This window comes from Manis pentadactyla, chromosome 4 (assembly GCF_030020395.1).
Source record: "Manis pentadactyla isolate mManPen7 chromosome 4, mManPen7.hap1, whole genome shotgun sequence".
NCBI lineage: Eukaryota > Metazoa > Chordata > Mammalia > Pholidota > Manidae > Manis > Manis pentadactyla.
The window spans coordinates 152,401,244-152,419,016 of NC_080022.1; the positions used below are offsets into that span (position 1 = coordinate 152,401,244).

Below are 17,773 nucleotides of genomic sequence, written 5' to 3' on the forward strand. Positions count from 1 at the left end.
GCTTATTTTTTATTTGGTTTCCCTTGCCTGAGGAGATGCATTCAGGAAAAAGTTGCTCATGTTTGTATTCAATAGATGTTTGCCTATGTTTTCTTGGTTTTATGGTTTCATGACTTACATTCAGGTCTTTGATCTATTTTGAGTTTACTTTTGTGTATGGGTTAGACAATAATCCAGTTTCATTCTCTTGCATGTAGCAACACCAGTTGTTGAAGAGGCTGTCATTTCCCCATTGTATATCCATGGCTCCTTTATCATATATTAATTGACCATATATGCTCAATAGAGGGCGCTGGGCCCTCTATTCTGTTCCATTGGTCTATGGGTCTCCCTGTTAAGTATGGCGTTGGCTGTGGGTTTGTCATATATGGCCTTTATTATGTTGAGGTACTTTCCCTCATCTCAGGGTTTTTTAGCGTCTATAATCCTGACAATTGTAGTTGAAGCTGGTTTGAAACTTCTGCTGGATTTCCCGTAACTGATCTGGCTGCTAATGCTGTTTGGTATTGTTCTGATTCAGTTTTTTTCTGCTTACCACTTTGATCTACAACTTCCCTCCACAGCCCACACAAGTCAGAGTTACCTTGAGTTCCTGTTTAGTTTCTCTCTCCCTCTCTTTCATTCCCATCCTTACAGATTTCAAGAACACTGCAGCGTTGACTCAGAAATTATTTTTAACTATGAGAAGAGGAGTTGTGCACTAGAGGGAATTGAGTTTGAGCTGTCTTGAACCATAATTAGTTCCCGATCTTGGCTGCTCATCAGAAACTTCACAGCATACATTTTTAAATTTGCAGATTCTAGGGCTCCTCCCAGACATGTGGAATCAAACTGAATCTTTATTTTTCAGATCCCCAGGTGATTCTATCGTCAGCCAGATTCGGGAACTACTGGATGCTCATTTCCTATTTCCTATTGTCACAGTCTCTTGGCTCATAACTGATGGTGGATTGTCATAGAAATTACTAGTCTTACAGACTGCCACACAAATCCACTTTGTACCAAATCTGGTTCCTATATGGCCAGTGCTTTCACTTCATGACGTTGCCTACATGTGCAAACAGAATAGGTAATTATATGATTACAGGCCAGTAATATAACCACAAATTATCCCAGAGATACAGCATTTAAAAAAGAAATCATACTTGAAAAACATCCTGTAAAAAAACCCATCAGGGTCCAGGGGATATCTTAATAGCTGCCATTCACAGAGCATTTAGTGTTGCCAAACATGTGCTAGGCACTTCATAGTACCTCAGTTATCCCTAGGAAGAAACTAAATTTCAGAAAGATCAAGTACCAATGTTGATAAAGTAACTTCTCCCAATCACTGAGTGTTTGACCATATACCAGGCACCAAGAACGTAGCAGTGGTTTCATAGCCACTGTCTGTTATCATCACAGTTTGTGCCAAACACATGAAACAAAGCATTGAATCTTACCACAGCCATTTGAGGGATATAACATTGTTTCCATTTTACATCAGTTCAGCTGCCCAAATTACATTTGGGTGCTTGAGACCTTATTTGAATCTTGTCACATCTGACTCCCAATCCACACAAGTACATGGGTGCCTCAAAGCTCAGTCCAAGGGAAGCTCCCTGGCCATTCCTGGGGAGCACTCTAAGTAGTGGGTGGGCGTTCTTTCTGTAACCCAATGTGCCCCACCCCTTTCAACATTCAGTACAAGGTTTCCCAAATGATCTCCATATTACAGTCTCAGGCACTTGCCCTGCAACTGAGAGGGGCCCAGGAAATCTGGAATTTTAACAATCGCACCAGGTGATCCTTACCAGGCAAAATTGAAAACACTGGTTAGGTACTTTTGGATGAGCAGAGGTTTGTTTTACAGACCTCTGAGTTGTGTGGCTGGCAACTGCCACTCTTCGGGGGAGGGCACAGCCACCAGCACAGCTTCTCACAGTGGCCTGTGGGGATATGAGGGAAGAGGAATGCTCCCTTCCTAATAGTGCTGCTCTGTTGCAGAGTTCTCTGAGATGTCTGCACTCCACTGCCTCTTCATATTTCATGGAGTTAGTGAAGAGCTTTGCATCTTTTACTTGCCCATCACCGTCTTCCTCTCTAGGCGTTAAGTTCAGGTGGCTGGGCCAAGAAACCACCTGTAACTAACACAAGAGGCTTTGCTGCCAAGAGTGACCCCTCTCCAGGCTGCAACGTGGAAAATGTCTCGCGTACAGTGTGGGAAACTGCGGAGTGGGAAGGGGCCTCCAGAACAACCAACCCGAACAGGATACAAAATGGAATGTACACTATGATTACAGCTCTGCTAAAATATATCTGCCGATGGACTAACACTGGCAATGAGTAAGCAAAAATGAAAACAGCTCTGTGATCCTGGGGTTAGAATGGGGATGAGCTTACTTTTGTTCTGTTTTTTACTCTTTCTCTAATGTTACTATATAGACCTAAAAATGAAAGGTATGTTTTTGAAATTTCTTAGTGTAGAAAACACTTCTCCCTAACATTTTTGTTTTGTAAGTCATTTTAGTTACTATGTTGATTTTGTACAGAAAATTTAGAAGCTAAGAATAACCATGTTGCTTAATATCACAAATATCCTAGTCTCAATATCAGATCAAATATATTACTATCAACATGGAAACCCATGCTTTTAACTTTGATGCCCAGGCAGGCAGAAGAGCATAGGGCCCAGAAATAGACATTGGAGTCAGGCAGACATGGGTTCAGAACTTAACTCGGTCTGTGATCTTGGGCAAGGTATTTATTTCCCTTTAGGCCACAGCTTCCTCAACTGTAAATTAAAGCTAATTAGTGACCAAATTTATTGAAAGCATTCTACATGCCAGGTTTTACTTCAATCCTCAATTTTATCTTATAGATAGTACTTTTATCTCTATTTTAAGCTAAGAAAGCTGAGTATTAAAGGAGAGAATTAATTTGCCTGAGGTCATCCAGCCAGTTTAAGTCACCAAAGGTTTTGGGGTTTGTTGCTTTTTCTATATTATGTTAAGGTTACGTTTTATGTTCCCATCTGCAATCCTGCAAGTTAAGCTCTCCCTCTTAACTTCTGTGTCAGGGTGACGAGCCTTGGCTTTACTCTCTGTGCAGATAGCACAGCATAGCCACCTGCTTCTGAGATACCAGTGACTGTTTTCTCATCAGAACACGATGCCAGCATTTTGTTCTCTTATTTAGGGCAACAAGTCTGTATGTTGTCAGGTACAGTGACTGGGGTTTTCCTATGCACTGCCGATCAGAACCAATATGAATAATGGGAATCTTTTACCTAGACCACCTTTGAGATCCAATAATCTCATCCCTGGTGACTTATAAATATTCCAAAGAAACATAAGGTTGTAGGTCTGAGTATATGACTGGCTTAATTTTAATAGTGTAAAATTGCTAGTGACCTAAATTAATAGGAGGATAATTAAAAAATTGAAATTCTGTATAATCTGTTGGTTTATTGTGTACCATTAAAAATGGCAATTTTGAAGACTATGCTACAACACAGGAAAATGCATGCACTAGTCAGCTGCTGCTGCAAAACAACCTTGAAATCTCAGTCATGCAATAATAAGCATTAATCTCTCAAGCATTTGCAGGTCAGCTGAGTTTTTGCCAAACCAGTTGGGATCAGTTGAAGTTGGCTCCAGGCCATGAGCCACGTTCAAGCCTGCTTCCCATCTCTCATTCCTCAGTGACTGGTGAGCTGCCCGAGGCATAGTCCTCGCATGGCAGTAGTAGAAGCCCAAGAGAGCAGTCCTAATGCTGAAATGTGTAAAACCTCTGAGTGTATCACAACTACTAACATTTTATTGGCCAAATAAAGTCACATGGCCAAGCCCTCTTCAAAGGGGTAGGCAAATATACTACAGATCTAATGTTAGGAACTACAAAGGGTATAGGGATAGGGAGTGGTGAATTATTGGAAAAAGAATACATTCTACAACAATGCCTCACAAAAAGGTTAAAAAGAAAACATGTGCATGGGATATAAAGTTGACTCTGCAACTTCATCATAACACAATATTTTTGCATATCAACTAAAAATGGAAATAAACAAAAATGAATAAATATGCCTACATAACAAGATGATAAGAACCCTTTATTTTGCCTTTCTCCATTTCTCAAATTTGCACAACAGATTTATATTACTCTTCTTTTTAAAAGTGAGTTTTAGAAGACTCTCACAGCAGACAAGGTATTTCATCAAACTGTTTTATCCTTTATCCTTTTATCCTTTATATGAAGGTTGTATAGGAAAATTTAGAATTCTAAGTATATCCCGCCCATTCCAAATCTCAAACTCAAATCTAATGAACATCCAACAACATGGACTTTTAACTTTACCTGTTGCCTAAAAATAGTTTAAATTCCTTTATTCTCTTATTCTTCATTATTGCAGTGTTGATTATTCTCCACACTGACCTCTTTGAAGTCTCCAAAATTAGATACTCCTTTCCTTGAACAGAGGCATTGTCCCTAGTAGATCCTGATTTTCTGAAAGCAGCAAGTCCATTCAACAAATAATTACTGAGCACTTGCCATGTTTGAGGTACTGCACTAGTTGTTTTTGGGGAAATTAAGATGTATAAGTGACCATTCTTACTCACAAGGAGCTTATGGTCTTATGGGAAGAGCAATGTGTACATGTCTGTTTGAGGAAAGAGAGAACAGACTAGAAAGTCTCAGTGGTTCTCAACCCTCCTGGCATATAAAAAGAATCATCTAGACAATGTTTAAGTTAAGACAAACCCACGTCCAGAGATGCTGATGCTGATTTAACTGGCCTGGTATCTGGCCTGATCACTGGTATACTTTAAAGGTCCCCCCTGGACAGCCAGGGTTGAGAACTACTGGGTTAGGCCTTCTACTTTAAGTCTGACTGAGTTCTTTGACTAGACTAAGAACTGGCAAAGCTCTCAAACTCAGTACTTAAAACAATCAGTTCTTTTTAAAATCAATTATTTTACCAAAAATTATGTAATGCATGTATGTATTTTTAAAAGGTAGGTACTAAGGATTAAGACTAAAATATAACAGTTCCCTGTTCTCTCCATTCCTCCAATCACCCTCTACTTTTGACCGTTTAAATTATTTTTAGAGAATTCACACATCTCCTCTTATCCAAATGTTAACACACTGGCATCTTTTGCTTCATCAAAAACAAATTAATTGCACAGCTTCATTTCCTTCCACCCAAAAGCGCCTCCAAGATCCCCAAGGAAAGGTAAAAAGGAAGAAATGTCAAGTGATTGGAGAACCAAGAGGCAGGGGAGAGGTTCTATTCAATGCACGGCCAGGAGAGCTGGCTACTGGGTTCAGACTGGCCCTTCTGGTGGCTGAGCAATTCAGAAAGGCAGCTAAGAGTGCTTTTCCAAGCGCTGCCTGCTCTCCCACCCCTTGGAAAGCTGACAGGCTTTATCTGAAATTATAGCCAAAAGAATGTTTCCACACTTCCTCCTGGATTCATGCCTCTCCAGCTTCAATAAAGTCGTCTTAAACCTTTCTTGAAATCAAAAAGAGTCTGGAAATTGGAACATTTCCAAAATAATTAGAAAATCCTTACAGAAAAAAGAAAGCAAGATTGCATTGAACAGCACAGGACTGGCTTAGGTATTTTGGGAGCTGACTAGAGCAAGGGAACTTTGACTGGATTTCTAGTTCACATATATTGGAAAGAAGACACGATAGGAAGAAAGAACATGGATTCTGCTATTTCAACAAGTACTTCTCTAGCACAATTTAAAATGAGTTTGGTGCTATCAACAGAAAACAGCTTTTAGGCCATAGAATGTCTGCAAAAAGGAGAGACCAAGTTTAATTTAGGGGAACAGTGGAAGTTTAATTGAGGAGGTGGGTACTTGAACAAGGAGTTGACAGACAGGTAAGGATTTCAACAGGTAGAGGTGGCAGAAAAGGGTTTGAAGGTTGAGAAAATGGCACAGGGCCAACCGGGAATCAGGAATGGGTACTGGTGGCAGAGGTGGTAGAGTTGCCATCTAGGCTCCCCATGAACTCCGAGTTGGATTGTAAAATTAACTCCAAATCATAATGGAAGAAATCAAGGGTGTGCAAAGGCGCATCCACTTCCCAGGCCAGATGCAGAGTATAAGCCATTTCCAGCCTAGATTAATTTATTAAAATATAGGGAATTGTTTTAAGCAGAAAATGCATGTGGTGGGAAGAATGAGGGCAAATTTAGGTTGTCAACCCAGAAACTTTAGAAACTAGAAGAGAGAAAAAATTTCATCTGAAGCAAATAATATGGGACAACCAGTCACTCTTAGCATGCTACATTTGCTTTCTTTTGTAAACCTGACCTGTCTAGTCCTCATGATAGAAATATCTCTCCTTTAGAGATGACTGCAATAGCCTAACATAGTCTGAAGTTTCCACACATTTGAATCAGATTACTAGCTCCCCTTGCTGCAAAGCAATGCCTACATAATTTGGCTTTGTATGTTATTATTTAGTGTACAGATTAGCAAAAGCAGCTGGCCTGCTTATTACTACAGTCCTCAGTATAAATTGACAGAGTGGCATTTTCATTCATGCGCTGTTTTTTATATGGTTGGTTAGCATAAAACCATCTCTATGAGACTGATCCAGACTTGGGGCAAAGAGGAAATCAGTTCTGGGCCTGTACAGCTTGAGGCCTGTAGCCAGTAGGACATGCCAACAAGGTGCTGCCCTTGAGACACCTAGTCAAAGTAAGTAGCCTGGAGGGGCCCTACCTTCCACCCTCCAAAGTAGGGTAGCGAGGCTGGGATGCATTAGAAACATTGGGAGATGGAGATGTAATAAACGATGCATTAGGAGAGTAAGTCAGGATAGTTAAAGAAAGCCTTAAAAATTGGTTTGGTCTGAAGACTGCAGGGACTCACTGAACAGGGGACATCACAAAATCAGTTCTCTGAGGAGAACCTCTGTGGTTGACAAGGTGAAAGATGGGCTGGACTAGGAAAACTAGTGGCAGGGGAACAATGTACAGGGTGGAGGTGAAGTGGATTGGAGAAAGGACGGTGACAGTGCAAACAGTGGAGGGTCAGTCTCAAGAGACATTTGACATTTGAGACATGAAAAGGAGCAGCTGCCACCTGCCTGGGAGAAGGAACTCTGCTCTTCCTGGCTACCTGTACTGTTTGAAATCATTTTCAGAAAGCTGCTCTCTTTTCATAAAGCAGGTAAAGGTGTTTAATGGCTCTTGAGGCAAAGCAGAGCCTATGAACTTCCTCTGACAAGGCACTTTCTGGACTAAGCCAAAACACAATATTCCTCTCCAGGCCTGAAAATTGCTGAATGCTGTCTAAGATGATGTGACTGCCTGAAACACCAGAGGCCTGGCTGAACATAATCTTTGTTGCTCCATGGGTCTGAAATTCCATTGCTTTTAGCAGTGCAAGCTCATAGCGTCCTCTGTCTTCCCCTTTCCTGCACAGAATTGCGATATCTTTGGGCAGATAGCCACATTGGAACAGATTGTGACATCTTTCTGCCACGTGTTTCACTATTTGTTCTGTAGTCAGGTTAGTCTCTGTCTCATACACCCCGGGCAGAGCCTGGGCACACATTGCTTCCTCGTAGGCAGCTTCCCTGAACAATGCCAATGTGTCTGGAGACATGCTGGAGGGAGGATCCTCTTTGATCCTCTTCATTTCTTCTTTCATGACCATTGCTATTTCCAAAGCACAGTGGATCTCGCTGGTGATTATTTTTCGAGGAAACTGAGCAGATGGAGGGGGAAGGCCAGTGATATCTGCATGATGGATTTGGAAAGGATCCAGAAAAATCCAGAGGATCCCGTGGTGAAGGTTTTCATTTCTACTCCCCCTCACCTTTGGATGGGTGATGCTCTGAGCCTTCATGTACCAGTCTCCGTATGAACTGCAGAAATTCTCAGTCTCATCCATTACTATGTGTTTAATCCTTAGGAACTCCCCTTGCATGAAGGTTTTCCGGGTCACAACCAGGCAGGTGGTTTGTTGACTGCAAGGACAAAAGGGAGAGTGGGATCTCAGGCATATAAACAAAGGGAATACTGTGAATTCATTACTCTCTGGATTGAAGTCAGAGGCAGTTCTTATACAGAGGCTGATTCATTGATCAGTAATGTCCTGAATACTACACAACTGCTCTACTTACAAGATACCTGACAGACAGAACACATAGTTGTAAACCCCATTCTGTGGGGTTATCTAGTTAAATCAGCATGTGAGACTTTTTAAATGAACCCAGGTAGGAGATTTTATTATTTCTATTCATAATCTATTTCTGCTGCTTGACAGTCCCTGAAGACAAGCTCCTTACATCTAAAGGAAATCTCTAAACTAATGTACACTTGTTAATACTGTTTCTTTACTTGCTGTCCTAGTTAGAGCTAGAGAACAGTCATCTAGAGGCATATCACAGTTTTTATATGCAAAAGAGATATAGGCTAATACAAATTCCTCTAAAGCAAATCTCATTTCCCCCACTTACTTGTGGTATAAAACTGGAAGCATCTTTAGATTTTGGTAAGGAAAACATCAAGAGGTTGCTGAGTTCCATGGCTTGTCAAGTAAGGTAACAAATCTACAGGCTAGGTCTCTCAGGAGCTACTAGTCTGCTTACTTAGTTCAGTATCCCTTAATGGTATGTTTTAGCATATCAGAGGAGGAGGAATAAATGAGAGGAGGCAAGAAATAACCAAGTTTGTTTAAAAAAACATGTGCATGAGTGAGAGCATAATATGTGTGTGTGTTTGTATTTTGCTTTTTAAAATAACAACAACTTGGCTATTTCTTGCCTCCTCTAATTTGGATCCAGATAGTATCAGTCATTACTACAGATTTCCTGATTTTACATGTGAAGTTCCTATGTCTTGAATCATAACTAGTCAAGTTTTTCTCTTCCAGCTTGGACATTGTAGACTTCTTGAAGAAAAGCACTGATTCTTAGCCTTCTCTGTATCTCCCTCACATTAGGGGTTCAATAAATACTTGCTGAATTGAATTTACCTTTTGACTAGGATGTTTTAAAACTTACCTATAAAGCACAGTAAAGAACGTAGCCCTTAGCACAGTTACAAGATGCTCCATGATTGGCATCTGCCTCCTTTCCAACTTTATCACTTGCCACATACCCACATCGCTCCCTGCTCCATTCAGACCTGCTGTTCTGATTCTCTGGTGTCTCCATACCTGTCCACTTACTGTGCCCTTTGCCTAAAAATCCTTCATTTTACCTACTTCTACTGACTTAAGAGCGTGCCTAAGGATCTCCTTCACTGGGAAGTGTTTGCTGACCAACCTCCAGCCTAAGTTAAGAAAAGCGTTTCTTTATCATCATACTTATTACATGACATTGAGGTTGCTTAGTTTTTCTTTGTCTCCTTTATTCAGCTTTATGGCCAGGTTTGCAATATGCTTTCTGCCTTTAACACTAAATGTATACAGTACCTAGCACATAAATGTTGCTCAAAAAGATTTGTTAAATAATTAAGTAAACCAAACCAAAAATTAAAATAAATTTGCCCTCGTTTTCTAGATTGTGTAACAACCTAGAATTATAAAATTGCATAGTTTTGTATACAATTTCAGAAGCAAATTTGCATACTTTCCTGAAAGTATTGATTGAGAACAAGTCAAACAAATGAAATTATTTATAAACAAAATCAAATGGTATTAAATTCAAGTTTCTGTTAGGTATAATGTCTAATTAACTGAAATACCCCATGACTTTAAAGCATTAAATATCAAGTAAAAAGTATGTTTAAAGCAAGGTAGATTTACTTCTACCTTTCCTAAATTTCTATTTTTCAAACACATTGTGGGAAAAAAATGTTTCTAGTTATATAAATTTTAAAGTTAGGCATGTTTGGCAAATTTGTAATGAGAGGGTTAAGCCTGAACATTCCACAGGACCCATTTGTAGCTCAACTACCTGATCACTTGGAAATGTGTATGTAGTTGAGGCTCTTGCATTTATGCAGCAAAACCTTAAACAAAAAACACAAATTACTTTTGTGATACTATGGAAAAGACTGACTAAATACATTTATTGTGTTAATTAGTGAAACTCTTACGTCACATAATCCCTTAAGGAGTCACTTTCACAAACATAGAGGATCTCTTTTGGTTTGCAGTGAAACAAATTCTTAATTTTCTCCATGATTTTAATGGCTATGGCTGTCTTCCTGGTTCCTGGAAAGCAGTGGATGAACAATTCTCGTGTCTCGTGAAGGCTCTCTGAGAGCAATTCACACTGCTCCGCTATGAGCAAGTTGAAAAACTCACAGCCCAACCGGTCACTCAGAAGAGATCTAGAGCACAGACAGACCACGATAAGGGCCTGCAACAAGTCTTCCATTTCATCCTCATTGGCTAGCCTGTAGGATTCGGGGTAGTGCACAGGGATCTCTCTAGGTCTACACTGTGCGCTGGGCAGGTACAGCAGTCTCGGAATAACACACACTTTCCCTGTGTAACCACCAACAGTTCCCAGTTTCTGTTTTAACTGATGAGCAGTGTCTCGGGCATATTCAAGCCCTCGGATCCAACCGGAGTCTATTAAGACAGTATAGAGTACCAGGGGACTGTTAACCCCTATTAGGAGAGCATCACACAAGACATTCTGTTCTTTCCTTAAGCCAACATCACTAGCCCAGCTTCTAGAAAATATCACAATCCCCTGAGAACATTGAAGTATCTGTGTCTTCATTAATTCCTTCAGTCCTGTATGATCTGAGAATAGCTTCTTACACAGGGATTCTGGTTTAAATTGTATCTCTTCTTGTGTCACTGAAAATGTAAGAAATAGACATAAGTTACTAAAATTTACAAAAGCATATCATAAGTATTCCTGCAACATCATAGGAAGGAATGAGCCCAGCCATGGAACTATGAGTTTCCTTTTCTACAAAAAAAGCAACCACTCTTCACAGGCCAAAGTTATGCAGTTCACATTTCTGGCAGTTTTCAAACAGGGGAAGACCACAGGGAGGGCTCTTCACAGAATAGCCTGCTAGCATGCTCTGCTCAACCCCAAACGGTCCACTGCTGCTAGGAAGGTATTTCTTCCTGCTAAAGGTTTGTGTGTGTGTGTGTGTGTGTGTGTGTGTGTGTGAGCCTGATACTTTTGAGAAACTAAGAACTTTCCTATAGAACAGTGATTCTTAACCTGTGGCAATTTTGTTCCCCAGGGGACATTTGGCCAAGTCTGGAATGTTTTGATTGTCATAGCTGGAAAAGTGCAACTGACATCTAGTGGACAGAGGCCAGGAATGCTGCTAAACATCCAACAATTCACAGGGCAGCCCCCCTCAACAAAGAATGATCTGACCCAAATGTCAGTAGTGCCGAGGTTGAGAAAGCGCTTTATGAAGAGTCCAGGTGACTACGTGGCTCAACTCCTTCTGCATCAGAAAGCTAGGGGGCACTTCTCTTGTGGTATAGACCTAAGGAATATAGGAGAACTCCTAAAATGTCTCAGATTTGGAGAACAAAAGCCATATGTGACTGGAAGTCCCAAAGCACACAAAAATGTAGTGCGGATATGATGACAAGGAAACAAGAGTCAGGATCATTTTCTCTGCTAAGTCCGACATGTGACTTCCTCTATAGAGAAAGGCGTGGACTAATTGCTACCAACTCCTCCCAACTTAATTTTAGAAAACAAATAGTCTCTTCAGGTGCAATCATGAAGGAATACCTGGAAACAAACGTTGTTGTAGAGCCCTCTTAAATCCCAGGACTTTTATAGGATATGGTGAGCTTCTTAGTGCAGAGGAAGCTGATGCAATCAGGTGAAAGCTGTATTCTGCGGTCAAACTGGAAGTTGCTAAACAAATACATGGAAAGTTCTTTCAAATGAAAATAAAAAGTAAAATAACTTAATTTTTTTAACTTCCTCCTGTTGATATGTGATATGTATGGTGCCTGAGCCACTCAGACAGTTTTCAGGCCTCAAACAGTTCACATGTTAGGAAAAGAAGTGTGGGGACTCCTGCAGGTTCATGCATCTCTAAGTCACTGTGTGACTCATCTGGGGCAAGTCATTCCACCTCTCTCTCATGCAACGGTGAGGCGATGATCCCTACATTTCCTTCCAACTCTAATATTCTCATTTCAAGTCATCTCTAAGAGGAAAAGGCTTTCTGTTGGGGGATCAGAAAAAGTTAAGCACAGTATTTTTTTCATATGGTTATGATTGTCTTAAATCCCCATTCAACAATTTAGATAGGATAGAAAGTGGCAGATCTCTAGTTTGGGGTGTGTGTGTGTGTATGTATGTGTGTGTGAGAGAGAAAAATAAACTCAAACACATTTAGGACAAGGAAAGTGATGCAATAAAATCACTAAAGTCTTGATACAAGCTTCTTTTCTCCAATTTGAAACATAATGACCATGAGGGAAAACGGGTAAGATTCCTTCAGCCTCTTAGTCCTTCCTGGATTGATCAGAAATCGCCAGAGCTGATTCTGAGCAAAACTCTAAGGGAAATGAAAACACAAAGTCCCTCCTGCCTCCGCCCCAACACTTCTCCCTGCCCAGAATCTCCTTTCTCTTTAATTTTCACCCACTTGGTGGCTCCCCACACCGAGTAGTTGAAGGTATTAGCTCCTCACGTTAACTGAAACAGTTTGGATTTGTCAATAAGCTTCCCTTGAAAGAATTAGTGGACTCAATCTTAGTTTGTAGTGTTTCCCTAAAATATCATCTTCAGCGTGTAACTTTTTGATGAACGTTTTGATGAGGAACATCATCCTGCAAAATTTTTTCAACAGGTTTTCACAGTGCATAAAAGGGAACATACACAAATTCACGGCTGATGGATATTTAAACTTCCTTAAAAACGGACTAAAACCCAAGCATTTCTTGAACTCAAAGAGTTCACATTTTGAGTATTTGGAAGTAAAGCTATTAGAAAAAGAATATTTGTAAGCAAAAATGGCTTTCTGTTCTTTAACTGGATTATCTGACCAAATACCCACAGAAGGCAGAGAAGGGGGTTCCTCCCTGGTAACTGGATAATGCCTTCCCTTCGGCTTTACCTGACTGTGCATCCAGCATCATGGCCACCCAGTGCTCTGCTGTCAGCCTTGTGACACAATTGTTCCTCATGATCCAGGAATCCGGGGCTTCTGCGAATACCACGCAGCAAAAGGGCTCCACTTGAACCGCACAGACATAACCATACAGGACATCTTTTTGGTACACATTCAAGATTTTGGTAGTGAAATTCACCTTTGGCTTCTCACAGCAGAAGTGGAATGTAGGCAGTTTTTCTATGCAGTTTTCTATTTCTTTTTTAAATAAGTCAGGGTTCACTTTTTCTGTCTTACATCCAAACACTTCTTTGCTCTTATCATCCACCCCAATAATTAAGTATCCCCCTTGGGTGTTGGCAAATGCAGAAACATAGTGAGGCAGCATTTCCCTAATCCGAGGGACGATCTTTCTGGTGGTAAACCTTTTAAACTCAACATGTGTGGACTCAGTAAAGTTGAGTTTCTCCCTATACATGAGTCTGTCCTTTTTAAAAATTTCTGAGGCAGACATCCTCATATCTTCCTCTTCCTGAATGTGTCTGTCAAGAACTTTCTGAGGATGTGTCCCTTTCACCCTCGATCTCCCTCTTTGGGCTCTAAACCGCTTCTCTCTGAGAAGCTCCAGGGCACTGCTGGCACTCAGGTTGATAGTGGAAGTCACAGCTCTCTGATATAAATTGGAGCGCAAGCTACAAATCTTTAGGGGGAAGCTGAAAACGTCTGGGCTCCATGCCTTCACAAATATCAGGAGATCGTGCCCCTGCTGCATGTAGTCAAGGTATCTCTGTGAACCCGAAGGAAGGAGCTTTTGAAAAGATGTTTCCAGATCCAGTCCCAGCCCATGGCAGCAGTAACTGTAGGTTTTGTCGTGGATCTCCGCTTTGATCACACCCCCTCCAGAATTTAACAGTGCACATGTGGCTTGGATGATTTTAGAATTCTCAGTTCTTTTCAAATAACTGCTGGTCATCTTCTTCCTGTTCTCTTCTCCAAAAGTTACTCTGCCCACTTCTACAATTATCTCAGGGTAGAGCATTTCTGTATCAGTCTTGAGACTCTCCATCTCAGCAGCCCCTCTGTGCTCCAAACAATAATGGAAAGGGGTTCCAATTAATTATCAGGACAGAAATGCTTCTACATTAACAAGAATCCTAAAGATGACAATACTTTCCAGATATTACAATATCTATAAATTATTGCAGGTACATTTTTAACATCGGAAATAACTGATATCACTGCTTTTTAACAACTTTGCTGACATCTATAGCCTTCCCTGCATGAAGAGGCATAAGCAAAGGTGAATGTTTAATGCTTTGGCATAATGGAAAAATTATGTTACTGAAATTTTTGCCTTTCTTTTTTCATTTAAAATGAGGAAACTCCATCAATAAGCCCAGGTGTAAAGGGCATGGGTTGGCACAGGAGCCAAAGCAAGTTATTAGAGAATTTCCAGGAGTAGAAGTTGAAGTCAAAAGATGCTCTTATTTAAAATTCAAAGGAGAAAGAAAGGAAAGCAGTAGAAAGCTAAAGGAGTATAGTTCTGGAGTATATGTAATGTACAAGATCTTACTATAAAAACAAACATTAAACTCAGTGTTGTTTATGTGCTATTTTATACATTTTAAAAAACTTTATTTTACTCCTGAAAGAATGATCAATTGATATCAAATACAGAAATATTTTTCGTTCTTCAAACATTCTTCTAAAAATACATTTCTTTAGATAGAGTGGGATGCCAGAGTGTTCCTCCCCTCCTAAAAGTTCTGCCCTGTGCTGTGGGAACCTCTAAGAGTTGGAAAAGAACATGAGCCTTTGGGCTTATAAACTGTGATCAATCTCTTTTTGCTTCACAAACCAGAGAACAGCCACCTAAGTTGAAATTAGCAAATTAAGAAACGTTTCAGAAACTACCTCCTTAGCTTTTGGTAAATGCAAATATTTACTAACCCAAAGACAAAATTCTTCTTCTAGAAGGGAACCAATTCCTTCTGTGTGATCTTTGCAAAGCAGAGGCCATGTGGGTCTATACCCCTCAAGCATATATACCATCAAGAGGGAAGAAAGCAGGACACGTGCTCTTCTCTGCCATTCATTTCCTCTTGGCTGCCTTCTCACTTCCTCCAGACAACCAAAGATCAACCGGATAAGTTGTTTTTTCACATGTGAGAATCTTCTATAGGTAAATGTAAATGTATGTAAATTAGAGAAATTTCTGATGACATTCTATTCATATCATAGAATCACAGAAGTGTTGGAAGGGATTTTAAAGATCTTCCATTCCAACCATCTATCTGATTCTTAAATCCTTTCTATAATATTCCCAACTCCCAACAAATTGTTTTCCAGCCACTGCTTGAACAACTCCAGCAGCAAGTAACTCACTACCTCTCAAAATAGCTACTTCTGTTTTCTGACAGCTCCGTTAGCAATGGTTTCCTTATTTTCATCTGTGATTTGTCTTCCTACAGTTTCCATCTGCTGGGACCCACAGAACAAATCTAATTGCTTTTGAACTAGTAGACCTGTATTCTCATGACTCCCAAGTCTCAGGGATGTTACTTAGATGCTGATGACAGCTATAACAGATAATCCTCTCCACACTTCCCAAAATTTCTCACTCACTTTCTTTTACAAGTTTCTCCTCAGCTACTATCTTAACCAAGCCTTTCATGCCCTCAGACATAAACTGTACCTAAGATGAGATGGGTAAGATTTTAAAAGAATTTCCTTTTCTTACCTGATGGTCTTGGTTTTCCTCTTGCTATTTCAGTTCCACATCTGGCTTTGGTCTGAATATTTGTCTTCTGTCACAAACCCTGTTGCCCTTTGATAGCAGCCTGGGAGCAGCAGGAACTCTGCCAGACTCCCCTAGTCTTCAAAACATTAACTCTCTGAGGAAGGCTGATAAGGACTCAAGAAAAGCTATGACAGGGCAGACTAGCAGGCTGGTCTGACCTCTTGGAGTGAATGAAGTAGTAGTGTGAAAATTCAGGGGTTTTCAAGTGAAGGGCCAAAGCTAAACTTCCCATCCCTAAAGGGCTGAGTGTCATTGCCACACATCATATTTTCTAAGTGGTCTATAATGAACATCAATTGTTTTTATAATTAAAAAATAATTAAATGACAAAAATAAACAGATGAGAGACAGTTATTTCATTTAGGGAGGCTAGTTAAACTGGATCAAGCTTCTTGTAGTATGTTGAATAATGGCGACCAATCATCATCATCATCATCTTACTATTATTATTATTAACTTGAAAATATTAACTCAGAAGGGAAAGGCTCTTTGCAAATGTGATTAAGTAAGGACTTTGAGATGAGATTATCCTGGATGATCTGGGTGGGCCTTAAATCCAATCTCTGTTGTTTTAAAGTAACCAAGTTTGTGGCAATTTGTTCAGCCACCACAGGAGAAGAATATACTTCTCTCCCTCTGAATCAAACCACGAAACCACTCTGTGTTCCCACTTCCATTTATTTATGATGAAATTACATTCTTAAGGAGAATCCCTTGTTTTTAAAATTAACTGCAGTTACTGTTCCTATGCTTTGTTGGCATTATCCTTATATCTGTTTGGCCGAATGGAGTTCCCAGGATGGGGGGCAGAATGGATACTGTGATGTATAATCAGCATGGCAACATAATACTCCAAAGCTCTGCCCTCAGTTTCCAGCTTAACCCTTTTTCACTCCATTTCCAAATTCAGTCTCAGTTTTAGTTCTACCATCTACCTTAATTCTCAGCCTTATTCTCACACTGAAATCCTTCTTACATCCCTCATTTTTAGAAAGATAAAAATGACCATCATTTCCTGGACATAAGCTTTTGGGTCCAAGGGGCCAAGCTGGAAGCATGGCAAACTACATGAAAACTGAGATGACATGGCCAGTAAGTGGAAGAGCTGGGGTTCAAAGCCAGGTCCGTCTAGCAAAAATGTTCCTACTGCTTCCACTGTCTTTCAAGGTTGGGATTCTGGATTGCTTTAGAGTCTTCAAAATCAGAAATCAACCTAAGTACCTCCCTTTTTCTTTCCAGTCAGTAGGAAGAACATTATTTGGGCAGAAGAACTAGGAACTGGGTTGTTGTTTCCATCTTATTCTTCTTCAGTGCACTAGGAGAGGCCAAATTGGGAGGAGGGATAATATTAAAGATGAGCGAAGAGAATTTCTCTTCTTCTTTCAAAGTTCCTCAGTTAAGTCCCCTGAATATATATAGTTAGGTTATCAGGCCAGGGAGGATCTCACCTCTTGGCTCTGATACCACAGAGCAAATGTCCATGAAACAAAGCATCCTGAAGTCAGTAGCTTGGACAGTGCTTTTTCCTAGGTCTTGGGAAAGTAATCTGGCCATGCTGTGACAACAGGCTAAGAACTAGAGCCTCCAGATTATTTAAGATGTGTTTGTGCACTAAGCATTTCACTTTATGAGCAAAGGTAGTCACAGCACAGCTTTCATACCCACTAGACACAAAATGCCAAATACCAGCCTTCATTTATCTTAATTCATTCATAGAGATGATTCAGACACTATAGAGAGCAGAATGACTGAGAGCGACAGTGCTGGTTCTCCCATCCCACTACCTGACTGTGGTGGGTAAATCTCCTAACTTTCTCTCATTTAATCAGCTATTTTCTTGAAATAGGGTGCTGAAATCTTAACCCTGGCACTTTCTAGCTTGAGACCTTGGTTAAATTAATCTGAGCTCCAGATTCCTTCTGTGTAAATTGGAGATAATAAAAGTGGCTTCTCCATACAGT

The 17,773-nt window shown here is 40.3% G+C and overlaps 1 protein-coding gene across 1 annotated transcript; it reads right to left on the reverse strand.

Annotated features, from left to right (window-relative positions):
- Positions 1 to 7,142: 7,142 nt before the first annotated feature.
- On the reverse strand, positions 7,143 to 14,080 carry LOC118914683 (protein SLFN14). Its single transcript, XM_036889828.2, has 4 exons — positions 13,019 to 14,080; positions 11,677 to 11,805; positions 10,052 to 10,766; positions 7,143 to 7,974 (listed from the first exon to the last, which is right to left on the reverse strand). The coding sequence occupies exons 1-4, from the start codon at positions 14,076 to 14,078 to the stop codon at positions 7,143 to 7,145; spliced, it is 2,736 nt and encodes a 911-aa protein (XP_036745723.2). The 5' UTR covers positions 14,079 to 14,080.
- Between the last annotated feature and the right edge of the window lie 3,693 nt (positions 14,081 to 17,773).

Bases quoted from the DNA above. Each gene is read 5' to 3' on its own strand.
- LOC118914683 (XM_036889828.2), bottom strand. From the start codon at position 14,078: ATGGAGAGTCTCAAGACTGATACAGAAATGCTCTACCCTGAGATAATT. The intron at 10,767-11,676 runs GTATTCCTTCAT...TTACATTTTCAG, and splicing joins ACAACAACGTTTGTTTCCAG to TGACACAAGAAGAGATACAA. The intron at 7,975-10,051 runs GTAAGAGTTTCA...TTGTCCTTGCAG, and splicing joins TCCTTAAGGGATTATGTGAC to TCAACAAACCACCTGCCTGG.